At 43.2% G+C, this 20,867-nt stretch overlaps 1 protein-coding gene and 1 long non-coding RNA gene across 2 annotated transcripts; both read right to left on the bottom strand.

The window, feature by feature from the left end:
* Positions 1-630: 630 nt before the first annotated feature.
* Positions 631-4,724, bottom strand: LOC129597186 (atrial natriuretic peptide receptor 1-like). Its single transcript, XM_055494653.1, has 17 exons — positions 4,719-4,724; positions 4,610-4,648; positions 4,269-4,475; positions 4,147-4,197; positions 3,810-3,992; positions 3,599-3,731; positions 3,407-3,482; positions 3,225-3,291; positions 2,869-3,033; positions 2,619-2,789; positions 2,273-2,549; positions 1,876-2,179; positions 1,693-1,767; positions 1,544-1,613; positions 1,397-1,471; positions 1,121-1,335; positions 631-991 (listed from the first exon to the last, which is right to left on the bottom strand). The coding sequence occupies exons 1-17, from the start codon at positions 4,722-4,724 to the stop codon at positions 787-789; spliced, it is 2,319 nt and encodes a 772-aa protein (XP_055350628.1). The 3' UTR covers positions 631-786.
* A 4-nt stretch (positions 4,725-4,728) lies between these two features.
* On the bottom strand, positions 4,729-5,755 carry LOC129597214 (uncharacterized). The gene is made up of 3 exons (XR_008691540.1): positions 5,692-5,755; positions 4,920-5,226; positions 4,729-4,762 (listed from the first exon to the last, which is right to left on the bottom strand). It is a non-coding gene; the product is annotated as an uncharacterized LOC129597214 (long non-coding RNA).
* Positions 5,756-20,867: the final 15,112 nt, after the last annotated feature.

The following is a 20,867-nucleotide window of genomic DNA, read 5'->3' as shown; positions in this document are numbered from 1 at the left end:
TTAATGTCTCTTTATGCAGTGCTGTGCGCGATCACCCCCACAAATGCACATAAGCACGGTGGTGTTTGCTACCCAATGCGGTCTAAGTTGTTGGTTGTGGTAACGCCAATGGCAGGAAACCGATTAAACCTTTGACCGTTGACCGTTTTTAAAAGGAAACTGATTGACCTAAAAAGCAACTTTTGTTTATAGGTCCTTTATGTCATGAATCTAGCCAAACGGTTACCATTTACATACTTAGGTGACAGTGGCAAGGAGTACGACAAAAACGTCCGTGGGAACATGTCACAAATGCCGATCTTTCTAATTTTCTTAGGTTTCTTAGTTTTTCATAGGTGGCACAAATTTCTGATGGCCGAAGTGGATGTCCTGCCAGAAGTGTCAAGCAGCCGTATATGAAACTGAACGTTGTTCGCAACATCCAGTTATGACACAGATTCTAAAATGTTAAGCAAAAACGGGTATATTCTGCTGATATTGTCATTATGAACTACCCATTCTGATAATGGTAACAAAAACCATCGCTTGTGACTGGCAAAAAATGTCCCCGCGGACGTTTTGGCAGTGTTCCCCTCCCAGCTTTACCACAAACGATACAAGTAACCATTTAATCGTGTTGGTGACATCAAGGATTCGCACGGGAACTGTCACCAGCATTATCAAATCCAAAATTCACACTACATTTGGTAAACAAAATGCCGTTAATTAATGGTCATGTGGTGGCGATGACCGTATGCACAGACACCATGAGTTATGTACAAGTAACGTATAAACATCGGAAACGTTTCAGGTTGAACAGTTAGCAGTTGTTACAGTACAGAGCCAATACGTCGGCAGCATTCCTTTGCCCTTAACTTCGATGACACCTCGTGGCTCTGCTACAAATTCAGAATAATCTTTCAGTTGGTCCGCTGTGCTATGGCTAATGTGGATTCTACCATCCGCGCCGGTGCTCATCATTCTGCTGGCTGTGTTGATAGTGTCACCAAACCTGCAAACAATTAATTAACATAAAAGACTCTTTTAACGTAGACTATAAAGTGAGTACGCAAAAAAGTACTAGAGTAGAAAGACCCGTTGTAGTGCAATTGTTTACTGTAGGTATAGGCTTATAGCTTACAAAAAGTAACGAGGCGCTTTGCGGCCGACGACAACAGCTCCGGCGGCAACAGCCCCGGCGGCAACAGCTCCACTGTGTATTCCAGCTCGCAGTGTTGTCGTTCCGTTAAAGCGCAGCGCAAAGGTCGCCAAATAGGCGTTCACCATAGAAGCGGCCAAGCGACACACTTCATAAACATGGCGACTTTCATTTCGCCTTGGTACACCGCTTGCAACCTGTCGTGGAATCGCAGTACAGTCCAACCTAGATCTGGTTATCTTTTTATCATTTGCGTACTAGATATGATTCCTTGATGGTTTCCACTTTGTACACGTCATGGTTGTTAAGAAGTCCATCAAATTTGGAAAAAACCTGCACGATTTAAATGTTAAAACAAGAGCGACTGCTTATGATTGTTAAATGATTACAAGAACCAGGGCGCACCTCGTTCAAAAATACCATTGCTTCTTCGGGTGTAATTTGGCCAAGGAGAATACCAAATCCAGAAACTTCTCTAGGTAACACGGCAAACTTTTTTTCTTTTAAGTGTGGTTGGTTATTAGGAATTGCTTAAAAATATCGCTTGCACTCACACAAACATGATCGATGTGGATAGGTAATATTCCGCTTCTGGTGTGTGCCCTTTTCGAAGGTCGTTGACAACGTCACTACAAAAAAACCAGTAATGCTTCTGTTATGGACGTCTTTTACGGGTACACATGGAAGACTGCGCATCGCACTGCGGCGTTGACCAATTGCCGAGAGTTCTGTCTGACCTTGGCAACATAGCCCATAGTAAATTGTCACAGCGCTTTCGCTCCTCCATGAGGTCAATAGTACGCTGCGCTACTTGGTAGTCTAATTCATCGGTGTACGTTGCAAGGCGACCAAGGATTTGTTCTGCTAGAGATGCTGCTTTGGTGAACGGACGTAACGCAGGTTGGACATTCTTCAGCAGTTGATCGATGTCTGGAAGGTTGGACATGTCTATGCTTTGGCAGGAAATTAGTAATGGCAGAAGATTGGCAAATGGTCCTGTCAACGCGCCTGCTCTTTGCGCCGTGAAATCGTTTACCGGCTCTGACAAAACGAACATCCTCTATGCGAATTTCCTGGAGCTATTGGTGAGTTTTACTATGCAGCGCTGTCCAAGTGCTCGTTACAGTTTCACACCTGAATTTAATACGCATTCCTTGGCGTTGTCTTGAAAAATGATCTGAAGCATTATATGGGCTATGTCCCGCACGTCTTTTTTCGCTCCAGAGGCGAATGCTTGCTTTCCTTTCTCATTTTGAGTCCCTTTTTGCGAAATGTCATGAACATGTTGGAGGCGTATTTGTGCGAATCCAACTTTGCCTAGCTTAAGAGTGAAATTCCTATCAATCAAGCAGGAGTAAGCGCTGAGATTTCCGTGGCACTTTAAAACAGACCGATGCACAGCACGTAACCCCTGTAACAAGGGGTAAGAGGATACAGATAAATTTTTGTAAAACTAATAGCATTAAAGCAAACACTGTACCTTTAGAACATCGAGCATCAAACTGGCTTGGAAATTAGCATCCAAGGTCATCTTGTTTAACAAAGCTGGCAGGGAACCACGGGTGCAGTAATCCGAAACAAAATATCCGGACATCTGCATTATTGTTATTCCATTTAGGCGATTTATATTGGGATGATCCACCTTCATGACCTTCGAAATTAAAAGGATTTTACAAGTTCAAAGTTTGTGAACTGCGGTTAAACTGCCTCATTATTGCGCCTTGTCGTACCTCTCTGAGAATCCTGAGTCCCGGCTCACTGAACTGTACCTGATGAGAATGCTGCTTACTGGCCAGTATTACTGACGGCCTTTTTTCCAATGGAACGAGGTACACCATGCGCAGCTCTTTGGTGTATAACAACACTTTATCTTGCTTTTTCGATGAATTTTCATTCTGAAACCATTCAGATGCACATTTATTTTAATGCAGTCTTTTGGCATTTACTTAGCCCTTTTATATTCTCCACTTGAATAAAGAAAAACTAAATGTGCAGTGCATACTGCTCGCTGCATGGGTTAATTAATTAAAACTGAAGCTTCTGCTTGCATTGCAGCACTAACGAGAACTTTTATTATTTCGTATACCGGTTGCAACTGATCGGATGGAATTTCCCATGAAAACTCCAAAAGCAGGCTCCCGTATTTGACATAGCTAATGCAACAAACATAATAAAAAACATTCTGATAATTCTGAGCGAGGTCATTTAGGCTGCATACTTATACTTTAATTCCATGCGGCATAAAACTTCATGATTATCTGTACGTACCCTCTAAGCAGAGTCATAAGGCTGACCACCACAAGCACTACGGTTGTGACGGAAACGGCAATCGTGCTCATGTTGTCTGCAAAGGTTACACGTACATTACATGGTGTATTACGTACAAAGGCTTGGCCACTAAATTCAGTTTATCGCTGTTAGATGCATGAGGACTAGAAAAGAGTTGTTCTAGAAATTCACCTTGTGAATTACAAACAGAAGCGTCCCCTCGGAATCCACATTTCGGTTCGGTAACAGGTGGCCAAACGCCGGGCCATTGCAGTTTTTGAGCGATTTCCAACTTCGAGCTACCGGCTCTTTGAACAAGCACAGTCTAAACCGATTAATGATACGTACAGTACGTTATTGGATTTTGAACAAAATGTTAAGAAGACAATTTAGATGTTGTTACTCTGATCTGGGACGTATTCCAGTCCAACTGGTTAATATTAATTGTAGGCTCGCGCTGTCCCGTTGGGTCCATATATATTTCGCCCAAGTCATTTACAAAGGTCCGATTCATGAACAATTTAGCCAACTGTTTCCCAGACTGCCATATTTTTTCTAAGCCAGACGTGCGCAGTTCTTCTACTACCTAATCACAGAAACTACCTAAGCCATTTTGTTTCTTATTTGACGGATTTGTTTGAATCACATACTCTGTAATTATATGTCACATCATAACTACGGTGTTACAATAAAAAGTGGTGTCGTTTTTAAATTTTATTCTAAACAAAGTGCGGGTTTACCTCAGCCAGCATGAGCATCGAATTATACGTAGCCGCCATGTGAGGTGCGAACTGTAAATTTAATGAAGGTTCATGAACGCATCAGCGGTTTTATAATGCAATTCTGACTTTCTGGAAGTTACCGGTTCAAAAGGTCCGTACGTATATCTATAGTTGTATTCAACTCGGGAACGATTTAGCATGTAAGCATAAAACGGATGCTTGGCATCCGCTCCCGTTCTGCCGTACACCGAATCATCTGGCTCTATAATGAGCACCGATCGGTACGCAAGTTTAGCGATACTGTCAAACTGATCGCGGTTTTCCCAAGTGAGGTAGTCTGATGCCGGCTTATTGGTCGAATCTGAAGGTGGTCATGGACAATGTATACCTACAACATCAGGACAGTGAAATTATTATAGTAAATTAACGTATGTCAAGCTTGGAGCGACAGCTATATTGCAATTTTTGGGAATAGACATACATGTTCGCCATTGGTCATATTGAGTTCGCAGGCCTTGATCTAAAAGGACAACCAACAGACATAGCTGACATGGGTTAGATTCACATGTGCGTAATTTTACGCCGCTTACCATCATCTTCCGGAATTCCACTGGATCGCCAAAATAGAAGTACACTGAAGATAAACTGAGTTTTTAGTAGCATTATCGTTGCGGTGCATGACTTCTTTAAAGACACTTGTGTATAAAATAATAACGAAATAGCATTGTTTTGATATTTGCTCCCGACGTGTTGGGAAAGAGTTACTGCAAACGTGAATACCATTAGCCTACCGCGTGATACTGCGTCGAGACGTGTGAGAAGCTGTGTGTAATTAACTGGCCCAGGTCTGGAGTTGACGGTTTCTGCATGAATTTGGTAGCCGCTATTTCGAACAGCAAAATCTGCGGACAGCATCTTCCAGAACTCGGGAAAGAACGGGTTAGAATTCATGTCTCTGAGGAGAACTAATGACCGCCAAGCGAACATGTTTGTCAACTGGAAATACCGAACAAACGGATGTAGGCGGTCACGGCACTGGAGGACGTTGCGATCCACGTCGGAGCTTTGCTGCCGACTATGGGCGTATGTCCGGCCATACTGTGAAAACACTGTCATTACCATCGACAACAGGAGCAAGGTATTCCCGTTCAAGCAACACAAGCCGGGTACAACATTGCGCTGAATAGCGTAGTGCCTCCGGCTAAGGATTTTACCGGGCCAGTAGCAAACCTAAAGATCTGCATATTAAATACTAAGCCTAATATCTTGTTACGTATTACTTTAAAAGTCAGAGCCCGCCAATGGAATTTCGAGCTCGTAATACTATCACCATTTTGTAATATCTATACAATTCAAGGCTAAAGGTTAACGTTGAGAAGATCGTGCAGGATCGCTGTATGTAGTATCAATAGAGCTTCCATAGTACCGGAAATTAATATCCAAATCCTAACACAAGTAATTACTAACCTGCTGCTAAATCACTGGGTCGAAACCCGAATACAATTAATTACGAGGCTCTTGTTGTTTACTTTAACGAATGCTGCCATCTACTGTTTCAGGTACCTGGTAATCATCAGAAAATCCAGCTGAGCGGCCAGTGGATAAACCTCCCAGAGTTCGTTACATCTTGAAAAAACATCACAAATATATTTATACTAGTGGACCCCGCGCAAATTGCGCGAAGTAAATCAGCGGCTGATAACTACACGAACATTCAACTATGGAGATCTACTCGCACAATACTTATTAATTTTCGTTAATACACTACGTTCGTAATAAATACGTACTTATCAGCAGTCAGTGCTAATGACCAGTCAGGGGAACAACCAAAAACCACTTTCGCGGTGGCACCGTTTAGAACATTTGAGAATAACTTATTAATTTGACCACTCAGTTCACCACTTTTGACCTTTTCATTGCCTTTCAATCGTACTCGTATTTCTGTACAATACACAAAAAAGCTTTGAAACTTTCGGAGTTTCGGTACTCGTACTACTTTTCCCTCCGTTCATTCCGTTTACTGCCTGGCCCAACGGTTCAAGTCAAAATTTCCTTCGCTCGACATTTGCATTTGCTTTCACCACACTTGCTTGTTTTCAAAATAGTGCTGTACTGTACTCGTACATTCACTTTCATTTGTCAAGATATTTCTAAAGTATAATTTTCGTAAATGTCCGAAACATGCTGCTACTTTAAAAAGTCCGACAAAATACCAATTACGTTGTCGCGCTGTGAATTTCTGGGCATACAATTTGGAGCAATTTCTGAATTTCAGAAGAATTTATTGCTGGAATTGATAAGAATAATAATTTCCGGAATTCAGTAATATGTTACAGTAATGCGTACATCTTTTCAAACATAGCAAAATTATTGTGCAGGAGATACACTGCAAAAATGTTTTCCCACGTCGGACCTTAAGGGACGGTAAAAGGCGAAAATCGAAAAGGTAGTTTACCGGTAAATTGTGCTCTTTACATACACCATGTGCATGTAGTGCACGGGGTAAAAGTAGGGCCCACGCTCAAGCTCTGACTCTGATTCTGACCATTCAAACTATGACTCTGACTGCTCAAAGTCTGACTCTGACCTCAGCTTCTTTGACCACCGAAACTCTGATCCAACCTAATTCAAACAGGTTATTAGGTTTATTCTGTAATTCTTAGGTTACTCTTAGGTTCCTAGGTTTCTTAGGTTTTTTTAGGTTTCTTAAGAATCACCTAAAAAACTTAAAAAAACTCAAAAATCTAAGAATAACCAGAGAAACCTAAGAAACGTTAACCTCAGAATAACCTAAGAAACCTAAGAATAACCTACGTTTTTGAGGTTGTTTTTAGGTTTCTTACGTCACTAGGTTTTATTAGGACCTAATAGCGTTTAGCTTCTTTGAGCGGTTAGAGTCCGACTTTGAGTAGTCAGACTTTTTGCAGTCAGAGTCAGAGATTGAGCGCGAGCGCGGGCCGGAACGTAGTGAGATCGGTCGTGAACCAAACGAAACGATCAGTCGTGAATCGTGAACCATTTGGCCTTTACTGTGCCACGGAATTGTGAAGCACTACGCAGAATGCTTGCTTGTTGTTCCTCGAGAGCCGCACGTGTCGTGTCGTTCCGTGTCACCTGCCCGTGAAACTAACAAATATGGTAACATGAGGTTTGAAACCCGAACGCGGTGTAGCTCGCAAGAAGTTTCCACACTGACAAAAACTAAACAAAGCATACGCAAAATTTCCCGGTTTTTTATAGTTTCTGTGTGTAGTGACGGAATATGGTGTACAGTAGCAGCGATGTACGTACTTCTAGATATATGTACTCGTACTTTACCGTTTACGGCTATATTTTTGTACTTTCTCGCAGTTTCTCTTTTGTTTCGGTTATACTTTTGGCTTTTCTAACCGGACGCGCTTCACGCCTATATAAGTCCGAGAGTTGCAGTATTTGGGTATCGGTTGGGGCATTCAAGTTTGGCAGTGTCAGGTTTTCGATTAAATATCGTCGGAATGCAGTGTGAGATTCTCGCTTCGCGTAGTTCGTAGCTTACACATATTTCTTGGCTACCACATTGAAATTATCAGCTCATTCTCTGTCGTTGAGTCAGGTCGGTAGGATTGATATTACGGTATTATCCTATCGTACTCATCTCTCCGTCATGGCGCCCACCGTCAGTTCAAGAACCTTTCCTAAGGCCTAGCTAAGTAAACATGTGAAATTGTGCGAATTAACATTTCCCGGTGCTCAGTCCGGGTGCTTCGGTACCGACTGGACGGATGTCCGGGCAGTAACTGCCGACTGGACGCCTTAGTAAAGTAGTCCGGGTACTGGCGACAGGTGGGTTGGTGGTGAGAATTCTCCTGTGCCTGCGACCCGGACGAAAACCTAATTGTCCGGGAGCTTTGCTCTGTCTGGACGCTGTGCAGTTTGTCCTGCCAGCTGATCGATGCAGGGTTAACCTGTAGATCGATCCTGAGCACAAAATTGGGTAAAATCTGATTAAAGTAGGGACTCAATTCTCCTGGCCAGAGATTGATGTTCCCGAATAATTCTTAGCCAGCGAACAGACGTGTTCCTGGTAAATCTAAAGTGAAAGTTGCGCAACGAAACTGCGAGTAGACAGAGTCGAAAGCAGTATTTTTAAGCTAAAGTACGTATGCTGAGAGCAGTGCCGAAGCATACAAGTGTGCACACAATCTTGAGCGTAGCTAAAGCGTAGACAGCCAAAGCAGTGCTTGAGCTGTACAAAAGAAGCCAGTGTTAACGAACACGGAGAACAAAAGACATAGCTGAAGTATCCGGGTGAAACAAAAGAAGTTTCTCGGATTTAGACAAAAGAAGTCAGTGCAACGAGCGCTGAACAAAGAAGCGAAGGTAAAAGCGAAAAAACCTAACAATGGAAAATTCGAAAAGCGCGGCGTCACAGCCGGTAGTGCAACCGAAGTTTACGCGACAGGCAGTAAAGTAAGGTGCAGCAGAGCTGATACCGGATAAGTTTATCGTGCCAATTGGCGTTAAAATCGAAGCATTCCTGAATGAACTGAATGTTGCAGTCCCTAAATCAGGAATATGTGGCAAAGATTTCGTTACATATGACAACGATGAAGCCAAAATGGGAAAGCCACCGACAGGTTGGCGAGTGTGGTTGGAACACAGAGAGCTGCCGACTAATATTACGAAACTGTTCACTGTTGAAGCGTACAAAGCTGCAATGCAAAAGTTTACCGTGCAAGTGCAAGCTGTTCAAAGTGCAGCTGCAGATGCGTATGAAAATGCTGGTGAAACTGTGGAAAAGGTTGTTTCCCCTTTTGCTTTTGTACAGCATAATAAGGAGCAGAAAGTTGATAACACAGCTGCTACCAATATCGAAAAAGATATGAATGCGAGTATCATTGATGAAGATGTGCCAACTGGTGGCGTTGAACCACTATCAGCACAGCCGTTCTTTCAGCGTAGTACAGTTGCTCCCGGTCAGAGCGACGAACAGAATAAAACGATGGACGTGATCCATCCGTTACATGCTGCAGTGAAGCAGTTTGCTCTTGATCAAGAACAGTTTGACAATACTGTACTGGCATGGGAAGGCAGAATAGAAAATGAAAAAGAATTTGGCGAAATGAAAGAAATGGCCAAAGCCGGTTTAAACGCAACGGAAGAAATGCATATGAAGTTTGTAAAGGCTAATACGTGGTGTCATACGTTAAGTGATGACAACGATGCCTTGAAGGAGGATGTGAAAAAGCGTGACGATGAAATAAATGATTTGAAAGAAAAAATTAAGAAGCACGATGAACAGTGCAAAGAAAACGTGAAAAAGTTGAATACTGACATCTTTGATTTACGTACTCAACATGACAAAAACAAAGATGAAGTGGACCGTGTACGTAATACAAACAAAAATCTGGAAAAGCAGTGCCATGATTCAATGGTCAACAGTGGTAAACTGCAACGTGACCTTATACGTGCGCAGAAAGAAAGAGATGATCTGCGTATTAAATTAAAAGCAGAAGAATCTCGAGTCGATGCAGAACTGAAAAAAGAACGTGACGATCTGCAAGGTCAATGGATATGCATTGAAGATGAATTCGATAAAGCGAAAACGCGTGAAAAACAGCTGGCCGAGTGGGAGGCCAGGCTGCAGCAGTGGGAAGACAGTTTGAAAAATAAAAATAGAGCTGTCAGTGAACAGGCTGAATCCCGGCTACATGTAAGTACTACTGAACGGGAAGCGGCTTTCGAGGCAGCACCGAAGCTGACCTCTGGTCAACAGTCGCAGGCGTATGCCGGCCGTCGGGTTGATTTCAGCGAAACTCACCGAAATCGGGATTACGTACCTGTGCGTGATAATGGCTACGAATATGAGAACGATATTCGAAGAGCGGAAGACGCACAGTGGGATGATGCACAGTACGATGTACATGAACAACCGCGTGAAAATACTCGTACAAACGAGTTGATTGAGCGCAGTATAGCGCTGATGGAAAAGTTTGAGAAGAGTGGTAAAGGTACGAAAGAAAAAACTCACTATCCACAAAACTATAAGGGCACGCAGGAAAGTGGAAAAGTTGAGAAGTTCATTCTTGACTGTGAACGCTGTCAAGACTTAAACAGTTGGGATGACAAACAGCTTATCGATAAGGGTTTGTCAAATTCATTAAAAGACGATGCGTATTTGTGGTACGCAGACCACAAAAAGAAGAATCCAGATAAGGACTGGAAGTACTGGAAGGAAGTACTTCTTAGTCACTTCTCTTCGGAGAGTGATCCAGCCGAAATACGGCAGGCAATGTATGCCCGTGTATTTACTGACGCGCATACAGTGAACTCGTATGTGGATGGTTACCTTAATTGGTTCAACACGTTAGGTACAAGTGAAGAAGAGCGGGTGTCAATCCTTATTCAAGGATTAAAACCGCATAGATGGCGCTGGTTTGAAAAGTTAACTGAGTCCAAACCAAAAACAGTTGAAGAAGTGTGTACTCAGCTGAAGACTTTTTACAGCTTGAAGTCGCAACAAGTTGAATACAATAACACCAGGAATCAAAACAACAACAGTTACGGTAATAATGGTAACCGTGGACGCGGTGGATACCGCGGTAATAATAATCGTGGCCGCGGTGGCCGAGGCGGATATGGTAATTATCGCCAGAACTCGTACGAACAGTCTGCAAGCACGTACGGAAAGGAAGAAAGTATAAAAACTGAAAATCAACAGAATAGCGGCCGACGGCCGTTCATGATTGGCAATGTAGAAATTGACCTAAATAAGTGGAAAAATGATGCCGGTCAGCTGATTTGCTTTAAGTGCCACGAGCTGCACCCAGCAAAGTTTTGTACTTTCAAAGGGCAAATTCAAAGAGGCGACACGTGAACCGCCCGCGGACGTGTTAGCCCGGCACAACAGTCGAAGAGCGGAAGCTCGAGCAATGGAAGTGTGCAAACTTAGCAAGGATGTACAATTGAATGCACTATCCGTAGAGCGAATACAGCAGCTCTCACAGTATCCAGATGCTGTGGAGAAAGGGTTTGATGTCGCGTTACCGACTCTGGACGCACAAGCCGTATACGTGTTATTGTCTATGAACGACAATGATGAAGTGAAAACGTTGGTGGATACTGGCGCAAGCATCTCCATTATGCCTATGCACATAGCGGAAAAGTTGAATATAAGCATTTTTAAAATGCCCAGCACATGTAGCAGATGTAACATTAAATACTGCGGCAAATGATATTACCGATATTGATCCATTGTGTGGTATTGTGCGTATCGAATTGTTCGGCATTGGTTATGAACATGCCGTTCTAATTGATCCAAATACAAAGGTTGATTTTGTATTACTGGGTACCGACTTTTGGACTGGTAAGCCGGTAGTGTTTGATTTTAGTACGATGGCGTTCAGGCCTACTCGTACGGAACCGGGTTATCCCCGATATCATTCAAGAGTACATTTAAAAATGTTGGATTTTGTGCAACAGCATAGTTTTAAACCGGTTCTGAACCCCGGTGCCCGTCCAAGTTCTACGATACCAGCATGGTTTGATACTGGTCGTACACTTGACTACTGTAGTGCATTTGACGGAAGTAGTGTGACGTATCAACACCTGAATAACTGGATAAACAAAGAGCGGCTGACGATGGCTGTGAAGAAAGCGGAAGTACAGGCAACATGTACCAAACGGAACGAAGTGTCACCGCAGAAGTCTTTTGCAAAAGCCGTAAAAGGCAATATCAAAATCTTAAAGAAACCGCCCAATGCGCCCGGTGCAACGCCAAGTTTGCAGGGGTGCGAGCAGCCGCAACAGAGTACGAGTACTCAAGTTTGCGGGGGTAAGTCAGATGTGGACGAAGGCACTCTGCCTGATGGACAGTCAGTTACATTCGGTAACTCAAAGTTAGCCGAACAGTTAACTGCTAAGTACCCGGCGAAAGCGTGGACACGCCCGCAGGGTCAACCGGAAAACCATGAGCGTGTAGTCACTGCCGAAGAATATGCAGATGAAGCGTTCTGGCAAGCAGAACAGTGTAAATGCAAGGATACCAAGCATTGGTATTACTTTTACAACAACTCGTTGAAAACGACTACTAATTTTGAAAGAGACGAAATCGGGTTATTTCAAGTGTGTCGCGGCATGCTATGTCGAAGACGAAGCGGAAGCGGAATTCCACGAATTTTAGTGCCATATCAATGGCAGAAGAAACTGGTGTATTCAGTTCACCAGAGATTTCATGAAAATAAATTAATCCCAAAAAATGTGTCCATTCAGAAGTACCTAGTAACTAGGTATTACTGGTTCGATATGTATAATACAATAAAAGAAGTATTGTCAGGGTGCACACATACGCCCAAGTGCAAAAGTGACGATGTGTACCGAACAATGGGACAAGAAATGAGAAGCTGGTCTGATCCACAGGTACGGGAAGAAAAAGGCGTGATCGGTGTCGGTCCGTTTCAGTTCGCACACACCAACAAGTTTGGCGTGCTCAGCTCAGTTGACTCTGAGGAAGTCGATAAAAATTCGCAGGGAAAGTCACAAGCAGTGCAAAAGTCTGCAGCACAGCAGAAGAAATTTCCGGTGAAGAAGAATACTTATGCCGAACAACGTCGCGGTGAACAAAAGCAGCAGTACGAGTACAATTTTGCTGGTCGTCGTATCGGTACAGAAAGACCGAAAGTAGTTAATCAGACTTTAGCTGATTTGAAGCCTGATACCATTATGGAAGTTGATGGCCAAGAAGTAAAAATGGTTCACAACGGAAGTGTGAACAATACTGAAAAACGTAAAAGCGCAACAGTTGAATGTCGCCGCATGGAAATATTCCCGAATAAATCGATTACTGTACATCCAAAAAGTTATGTCGAAATCACAACGAGAATAAAAGGTGCAAATAACGTACAGTATAAACGCGCTGAGTTGTGTGGAAAGCCGTTATTCTACGATGGTAGTCTGCATACAGATAACACGCAGATGTTTATTGAAGATGGCGTACTTGATGTGTCGAACAAAGGCACATGTACAGTACGTATAATGAACATGTCGAACGAACGTGTCAAATTGGATAGGGATACTTCCCTCGGCAGTGTGGAAGTTGTGGATGAGATTCTTACATCCGCAGATGCTGAATTTGACAGTGCGTACCACGAGTTGTACTGCACTGACAAAGCACAGTGTGAATGCCGCAAGGCTGAAGTTAATACGGCAGAAGTCAGTACTACACCGGAGACTGAGGAGACAATCAAGAAAATAAAATTGGGTCCATTGGTGAAATTGGAAAACATTGAACGCTTGTACAAAATACTTCGCACAAACAAGGAAGTATTTCCGACAAAAGATAGACCGGTCGGATGCTGCAATATATATGAGCACCCGGTCGATACAGGTACAAGTGCACCTGTAAGACAGCCACCGTATCGTGTGTCCTTCGAGGACAGGAAATGGCTCCGAGAAAAGACAAAGGAAATGATGCGAGACGGGATAATTGAGTTAACAAACTCCCCGTGGGGATCGCCCATATGTATTGTGAAGAAAAAAGACGGCAGCCGACGGCTGACAGTAGATTTCCGTAAATTAAACGAAAAACTGCAGGGCAGTAGTTATCCTCTGCCCAGAATTGACGACATTCTAAATGCAGTTGCGAAAGCTAAAGTCTTTTCAAAAATTAACTTGAAGTCCGGTTTCTGGCAGATTCAGCTGAAAGAAGAAGACCGGAAGAAAGCTACAATGGTAGCCGAAGAATTCACGTATCAGTACAAAGTACTGCCTTTCGGTATGAAAGATGCGCCAAGCGCATTTCAAAGAGCCATGGATTTGACTCTAGCTGAATTAAAGCATAAGAAAGTACTCGTATTTATTGATGACATTATCTGCTTCTCCGATACAATCGAAGAACACTTTCGCGATTTAGCTGAACTCCTTGCACGCTTGAAGGAGTGCGGCTGGACGATTAACCCGGACAAATGTGAATTTTTCATGGAAAAAATATCATTTTTGGGTCACGTGGTCGATGGTAACGGTATCAGTACCGACCCGGAAAAACTGGAAGCGGTAAAATCGTTTGGTCCGTTAAAAGACCGGAAAGGAATACAACGATTCCTCGGTATGGTCGGTTACTACCGACAGTTTATTCCCAAATTTCAAGACATAGCTGAACCGCTTCAGCGTTTAGTCCCGAAATCGGCAGAATTTAAGTGGGGACCGGAACAGGAAAACGCAATGCAGCAGCTGAAGGACGCATTGTGTTCGGCTCCGATATTGGAGCGCTTCGATGACCAAGCGCCGATACAAATGGTAATTGATGCATCAAAAATTGCTGTTGGCGCAGTACTTAAGCAGTATATTGATGGTCACTGGCGGCCAATTGCGTATTTGTCGAAACTACTTACGCCGACGCAGCGCAGAATATACTTTCCACTCGAGTTGGAAGCGTATGGTCTTATTTGCGCGTTAAAAAAATGGCGTCATTTCTTGGCATACAAGAAGTTTGAAGTGTATACTGACCACGCCGCATTAACATTTCTTCGCAACATGCGAGATATGCATGGGCGTATTGGTCGATGGGCATTGTACGTGCAAGACTATGATATGGTTCCCAAGTACATTAAAGGATCAGTGAATGTGGAAGCCGATGCTTTGTCAAGGCAGACCGGTAATATGAAAGAGCCGGAGTCGAATGAGTCGGATGTAATCCCAGACTATCGCGAAGAAGATGTACCGGATGGTGAAACACTCGAGCAGATTGAAGCAGTGCGCAAAAGAGAAAACCATAAAGAAATGCAGTATATCGAAGTATTCACTGCTCAAGTTCGTCTGTTCGATAAGTCAGTCAGAAAGGAAGTGAAAAATAACACCGAGGTACAGTTTGTACCCGAGCAGCGTGCGCAATACTGGGTAGAAGAGCAGTCAAAGGACCGCGTAATTGCACATTGGAAATCGCTACTCAGCGATCCTACGCAGGATATGAAGCCGTTTCAGCGCCGGTATTTGAAAAAGTTTATTCTGAAGCAAGGCGTTGTCTATTACCGGTACTCAGTTAATGGCAAAGACTTTTATCTGTTCTATGTGCCATACCAGTGGAGACAAAAGTTTTTGTTCGAAAATCATGACACGCAATATGCCGCGCATCAAAGCATTGAAGCCACGTACAAGAAAATGCACGCATATTATTATTGGCCGCATATGAAAGAAAGTGTCACTAATTATGTGATGTCCTGTGCACAGTGCCAGGCACGTAATCCCGTGAACCAGAAAACAGCTGAATTTTTGCAGCATAATCCTATTGTAAATCCGCGTAGCTGTTGGTCGATCGACGTTGCTAGCAGTTTACCGTTAACAAAAGCCGGTAAAAAACATATCATGATTGGTGTGGATTATGGATCGAAGTGGGTTGTCGCACAAGCGGTAGAAGCGAACGACAGTGCCACGCTGGCACAGTTCGTGTTTGAAAAGATAATTATGCCGTTTGGTGTTCCAAAAAATCTGACGTCGGACAGAGGGTCCAACTTCATGTCGGACATGTTCGGTGAATTGTCCGCGGTTATGGGAATTGCACACGTGCCGGTGGTAGCTTACCATAACATGGGAAACGGGTTGGCAGAGAAGCGCGTAGGCGAATTCAAAAAAGCCATTTCAAAGTACATAAATGATGAACAAACGGATTGGGATGTTTATCTCCCTGCTATCTGTTTTGCCTTTAATACGAAGCCGGTTAAACGCATTGGTGGTTTTACACCAGCGAAACTGATGTATGGTGAAGATTTGCGTTTACCGCAAGATAACTTTATTCCGAAGTACGATGGCGATGAAGACTTCCCGATTCCTGCGCATTTGTTTATTCAGCATTTACAGCTGACACTGACAGATGCACTGGATCAAGTACGGACGGAAGAAACGCAGCAACGCTTGAAAGATAAGATCCGGTACGATGCTAACGCACGGGAAGTTGAATATGCAGTTGGTGATCAAGTAATGGTGCGAGCAATGGCGCGTACAAAAGGAAAACACAAAGCGTTTGAGGGTTTATGGCGCACTGGTTATGAAGTGAAAGCGAAACTGTCAAGTATCCATTACAGAGTGCAGTGTAACAAAAGAGGAGCAGTGAAACTGGACGTTGTACACGTATCACGGATGCGACCGTACAATATGCGAAAACCGGATGAGCCGGAGCTGACAGATATCGAAGATATGAGCGGAAGTCATAAACCGCTTAAGCCTGTGGAAAAAGAGCTGGAAGATGAAATTGAGGAATTTCCTGTCAGGCCAGAATTACCTGAACCGGAAGTCCAGGACGCTCCCATTGTCCCAGTTAAAACGCGATATGGCAGAAATGTTAAACAGCCGGACAGGCTGATTAACAAGCAGTAAACCCCGAAATCCCCGGGAACTGTCGCAACCGCCGTGAGATGGCAGGTCAATGCATTATCTGTATGCTGCAGCATTGTGGGTAAAACACCGCATTGCAAATTTGAAGCTGTTTACTTTTGAAATCATTTGTGGTGAATCTCATTTACCGTTGTGGAAGTTTGAATTTTGCATTACTATACCTCCACACTTCAACCGTGGTCGAGGCGGTCGTGCCCATCATCATTATCGCAATCAGCTGTTACAAGACCTGTACAGTACTACATTGATGGCTGCAGGTTTTCAAACGCAGCGAAATGGTAATGGTCGTCGTCGTGGACGCTTTGGTGGACGAAACCGCGGTGGTGAAGCTCGAGGACGTGGTGGCGCTAACGCTGCTGAAAATGCCTCTGTTCCCACGGATAACTGGCGTCGAGCTGGACGAGACCTTGCTGCGGATCCCCAGAATGGACAGAGTGGCAGTGGCGGTAATGTTGTGCGTGATGGCGATGTGGAAATGACTGCTGGTGGAGGAAATGGTTCAGTACCTGCCCAGAGTTCAGCTGGTTCCTCTACTGTTTCTACTGGCCAACAAGGTGCGTCATCAGTTACGAGCGATGCGGAGAAGGAGCGTGAGCGACAACAGCAGCTTCGTCAGCAGATGGCCGCGGATGCCAGCAAGAATGCTCCGCCGTCGACAGGTACTGAGCAGACTCGCACTGGTCCGTATCAATTTTGAGTGTCCCACCATTTGCTGATCGGTGCTAAATTTATGTTCATTTATTAATTCCCGTTGATCTCCGATTTGGGATTTTGCTCATTTTTCCCTTGTAATTTTCGCACATTTTGCTGACAGAATTCCTCAGTACTATGAGTGGCATTTTATTTTGTTTTTCGTGTTCGATCGCGGATGTTTTTGCTTAATTTTCATCGGCGATTTACTCTTAATTTAATTTGGATTTGCCACTGAAAATTCCGTGTTTGATTTTTCCGACGATTTTCCTATTTGTGTTTTCTCCGACTGCCGTTCTGCCACAACTCACTTTTTCCTGCCAACTATTGCTTCCACCCCGTCAAGGATCCTCTCCTCATTCACCATCTCACTCAGTCACCCGTGGAGGAGGATCATGTCATTCTGGGGACGGAGGATGGATTTTGCCCGCCTTGCCCAGTCGAGAGCGTGAGAACTCATTTTCATTTAGTTTTTTATTCCTGTTTTTCCTGTTCTTTTCGTTTCTTTTTTGTGTTGGGTTCCCCAAGAGCCGTTTGCGGGGGTGACGGAATATGGTGTACAGTAGCAGCGATGTACGTACTTCTAGATATATGTACTCGTACTTTACCGTTTACGGCTATATTTTTGTACTTTCTCGCAGTTTCTCTTTTGTTTCGGTTATACTTTTGGCTTTTCTAACCGGACGCGCTTCACGCCTATATAAATCCGAGAGTTGCAGTATTTGGGTATCGGTTGGTTGGCATTCGAAGTTTGGCAGTGTCTGAGTTTTTCTATTAAAATATATCGTCGGAATGCAGTGTGAGATTCTCGCTTCGCGTAGTTCGTAGCTTACACATATTTCTTGGCTATGCCACATTGAAATTATCAGCTCATTCTCTGTCGTTGAGTCAGGTCGGTAGGATTGATATTACGGTATTATCCCTATCGTACTCGTCTCTCCGTCAGTAGCAAGTGTACAAATTATTGCAGCAGCTGCAATAATTTTCGTAACGGGAATAGCTGTCAGCTTACTATGTGAAGTTTTTTACAGTACGTTTTACAAAAATCTGCAGAAATGACACCTGGAAGTTTAAACTTACTTTAAAGTTTAAACGTGTGCCTTTTACTCTCGAAAATTTAAACGCAAATTAAAACGAACTCGACTACAAAGTACAAACCGTAACAAACGGGATAAATGTGTTGCAAGCTGCAGCGGCTCAGCCGTACTTTTTGGCCGTTACGGTAAAGTCAGCAGATCCCCACAACCTGCGCCAGGTGGCAGCTACTTACTTAACTATGCTCCGTTAACTACAGTAATTTTTGACGTCCCATAGACTTTCCATGTTAGAGTTTTGAATTTTTTCTCAAAACTGTTTTTGTTTTTCTGAAATCTGATAACTTTTTACAAATCTACACATTCAGGGCTATCGAACGGTACTAAGATATTCAAGTTTGGTTGAACGTGTCTATGACTTAGACCCTGACACACAAAAATGTTGTACACTGAGTTAATCAGAGCAAACCGGACATGCAGTTTAACAAGATGCCGGCAATTGCAATGTTAGTACACACTACACAGTATTGTACGAGTATATGCGCATCCATCAAACCGAAATTTTAAAATTTGAAACTCTACAGCCGGTGTTTTATAAAGATGGCTATGAAATCGGCTGCGACTCTACGATTAATACACTTATCTGGATAATTAAAAACGGTGAGAGTACACGAATCGCCACGGGATTGCAATGAAAGATTCAAAGCGGTTTCAGCTGACCACTGCGCAGCATTGGCAGCCAGATCCCAGCAGTCACGGGTACTATTATCGGTCAGCCAAGTTTGTTGGACCTTGATCTGGGGATAAAGGTGAGCGATACGCTGGATTGAGAGATCGTAAGCTGGGCCCAGAAGCGGCAGAGATCCCAGTACCACAGGATGCAGCATGATCAAGGTCATGACATTCAAATGCACATCATTGCACCGCGGATGGTGTAGCGGTGCGCTAGATATAGCGTCACTTAAGTTAACGCTGGAAACGCCGACCAAGGACATTCTTTATTAAGGACAAAGAGTGCTTTACAGCGGATATTTTATTGATAAAAGGAAAATTAATTACAGCAAATGCAAGAAAGTGTCAATCAGAAACTGTGAAATACTGCTTCTTGTAGATGAAGTAAGTATATGTTTAAACAGGATCATTGAATTCTGATTATGATGCTTAGCTTTAAATGTCAATATCACGCACGGAAATTTTGTATACTGAAGTATGAGAGATATCAGTGACATCTTGAATTAGGAATATCGACATGCCGGGTGCACATGTGACTTATATACGTGCACAAATCGCAATTCAACCGGTTAAAGCTAACATAACTAGGAAAAATGCACGTTGGCGTGCATTTGGCAGACCGGAGCGCAGCATTTTCTGTTGAGTACAGCATGTATAATACACTTTAATAATTAATGCAAAACGACTTAGCAACATAAACACTTCCATTTACTCTTTGGAAATGGCTTTCGTAACAACCTTTCGTAACAACCTTTCGTAACGACCTTTCGTAACGGACAGAAATCAACGAAAGTATTACTCTTGAAATAGAGGACCTTCGCTACGCTCCGGTCGATAATTTAGAATATGCGACAAACAACATGTTTTATACGAAACACAAGGTATGCACATCAGAGAAATTGATGTTTCTTAAAATGGGAGCAAAGATCCCAAGACGTACTCCCGCATCTCTACTTGCAATCTGCCCACCAGTGTAAAACCATGGGAAAAGTTATTGCAAAACTGTAAAATAATTGCCGATAGTTTTGTTTTACGGATGGAAAGAGGTACAGTAATCAGTTCTAAATGTCTTGTCATTGTGTTTTAATATCGTTCTGCTCGAAAAACGGAAACTTGTCGTCTATTAACATTAAAAACTGACCAGTTCCATATCAATATGCGCTTCAATGGGCGTCTTTTTTTTGAAGCCAGAAGATGACGGCAACGAACTACCGGTACAATAATACTGTGAATGAGCGCCCAAAGGCTTATAGGAGTGTATTTCCAAGGAGTCGGAAAACTGGATGCAGTAGTATAAGCAGAGTCATCCATGCCTACCTACGTGGTGTCCTTTCGGAGCCGATAGGCGTGAAAAGGACTCGGACTAACTGCCACACAACGCCACCCGCCATCGCTTTTTCTGTTCTACCTGCACGGATCCAGTTACAAACTTACCGAAATGGAGACCCATTAAGCATTATTGTATTTCTTCCTTTATGTCCTCCGTAGCTGCAGTTTGTTTTTATACGGATGCATGTTGTTATAGATACAATGGCGCGGATAACGATTGCACTATTAAAGCAAAAATCGAGTTATCCCCATAAATCCATGCCTGCTTGCCACTAATTACTAATTGTAAATTGCAAAAACGACGTAACGAAAATCTAACCATGGTAAACTATAAAAATGGGTTAATTGCAGAGCGTTGCAGGCTGCAGCTACCTATGCAATCCATGTGGTATCATACGGAGCGAAACGGCAAAGGGTAACCCGATTTTAACCAAAACAGGAGGGGTCGATATTCCTGCCCTTGTGCACGTCCTATACAGCCCGAAAGTAATCGTAGTTGGTATATTACGAAAGTATACGTTACGCCAATTAGCAAAAATAGCACGTCAAGACTTAAAATTGCGAAATTTAACAATTTACATTAACGTCGGT

Source organism: Paramacrobiotus metropolitanus, unplaced genomic scaffold (genome assembly GCF_019649055.1).
Source record: "Paramacrobiotus metropolitanus isolate TYO unplaced genomic scaffold, Prichtersi_v1.0 Parri_scaffold0000101, whole genome shotgun sequence".
NCBI classification, from domain to species: domain Eukaryota; kingdom Metazoa; phylum Tardigrada; class Eutardigrada; order Parachela; family Macrobiotidae; genus Paramacrobiotus; species Paramacrobiotus metropolitanus.
This window is presented reverse-complemented; position numbering and strand designations above follow the sequence as displayed.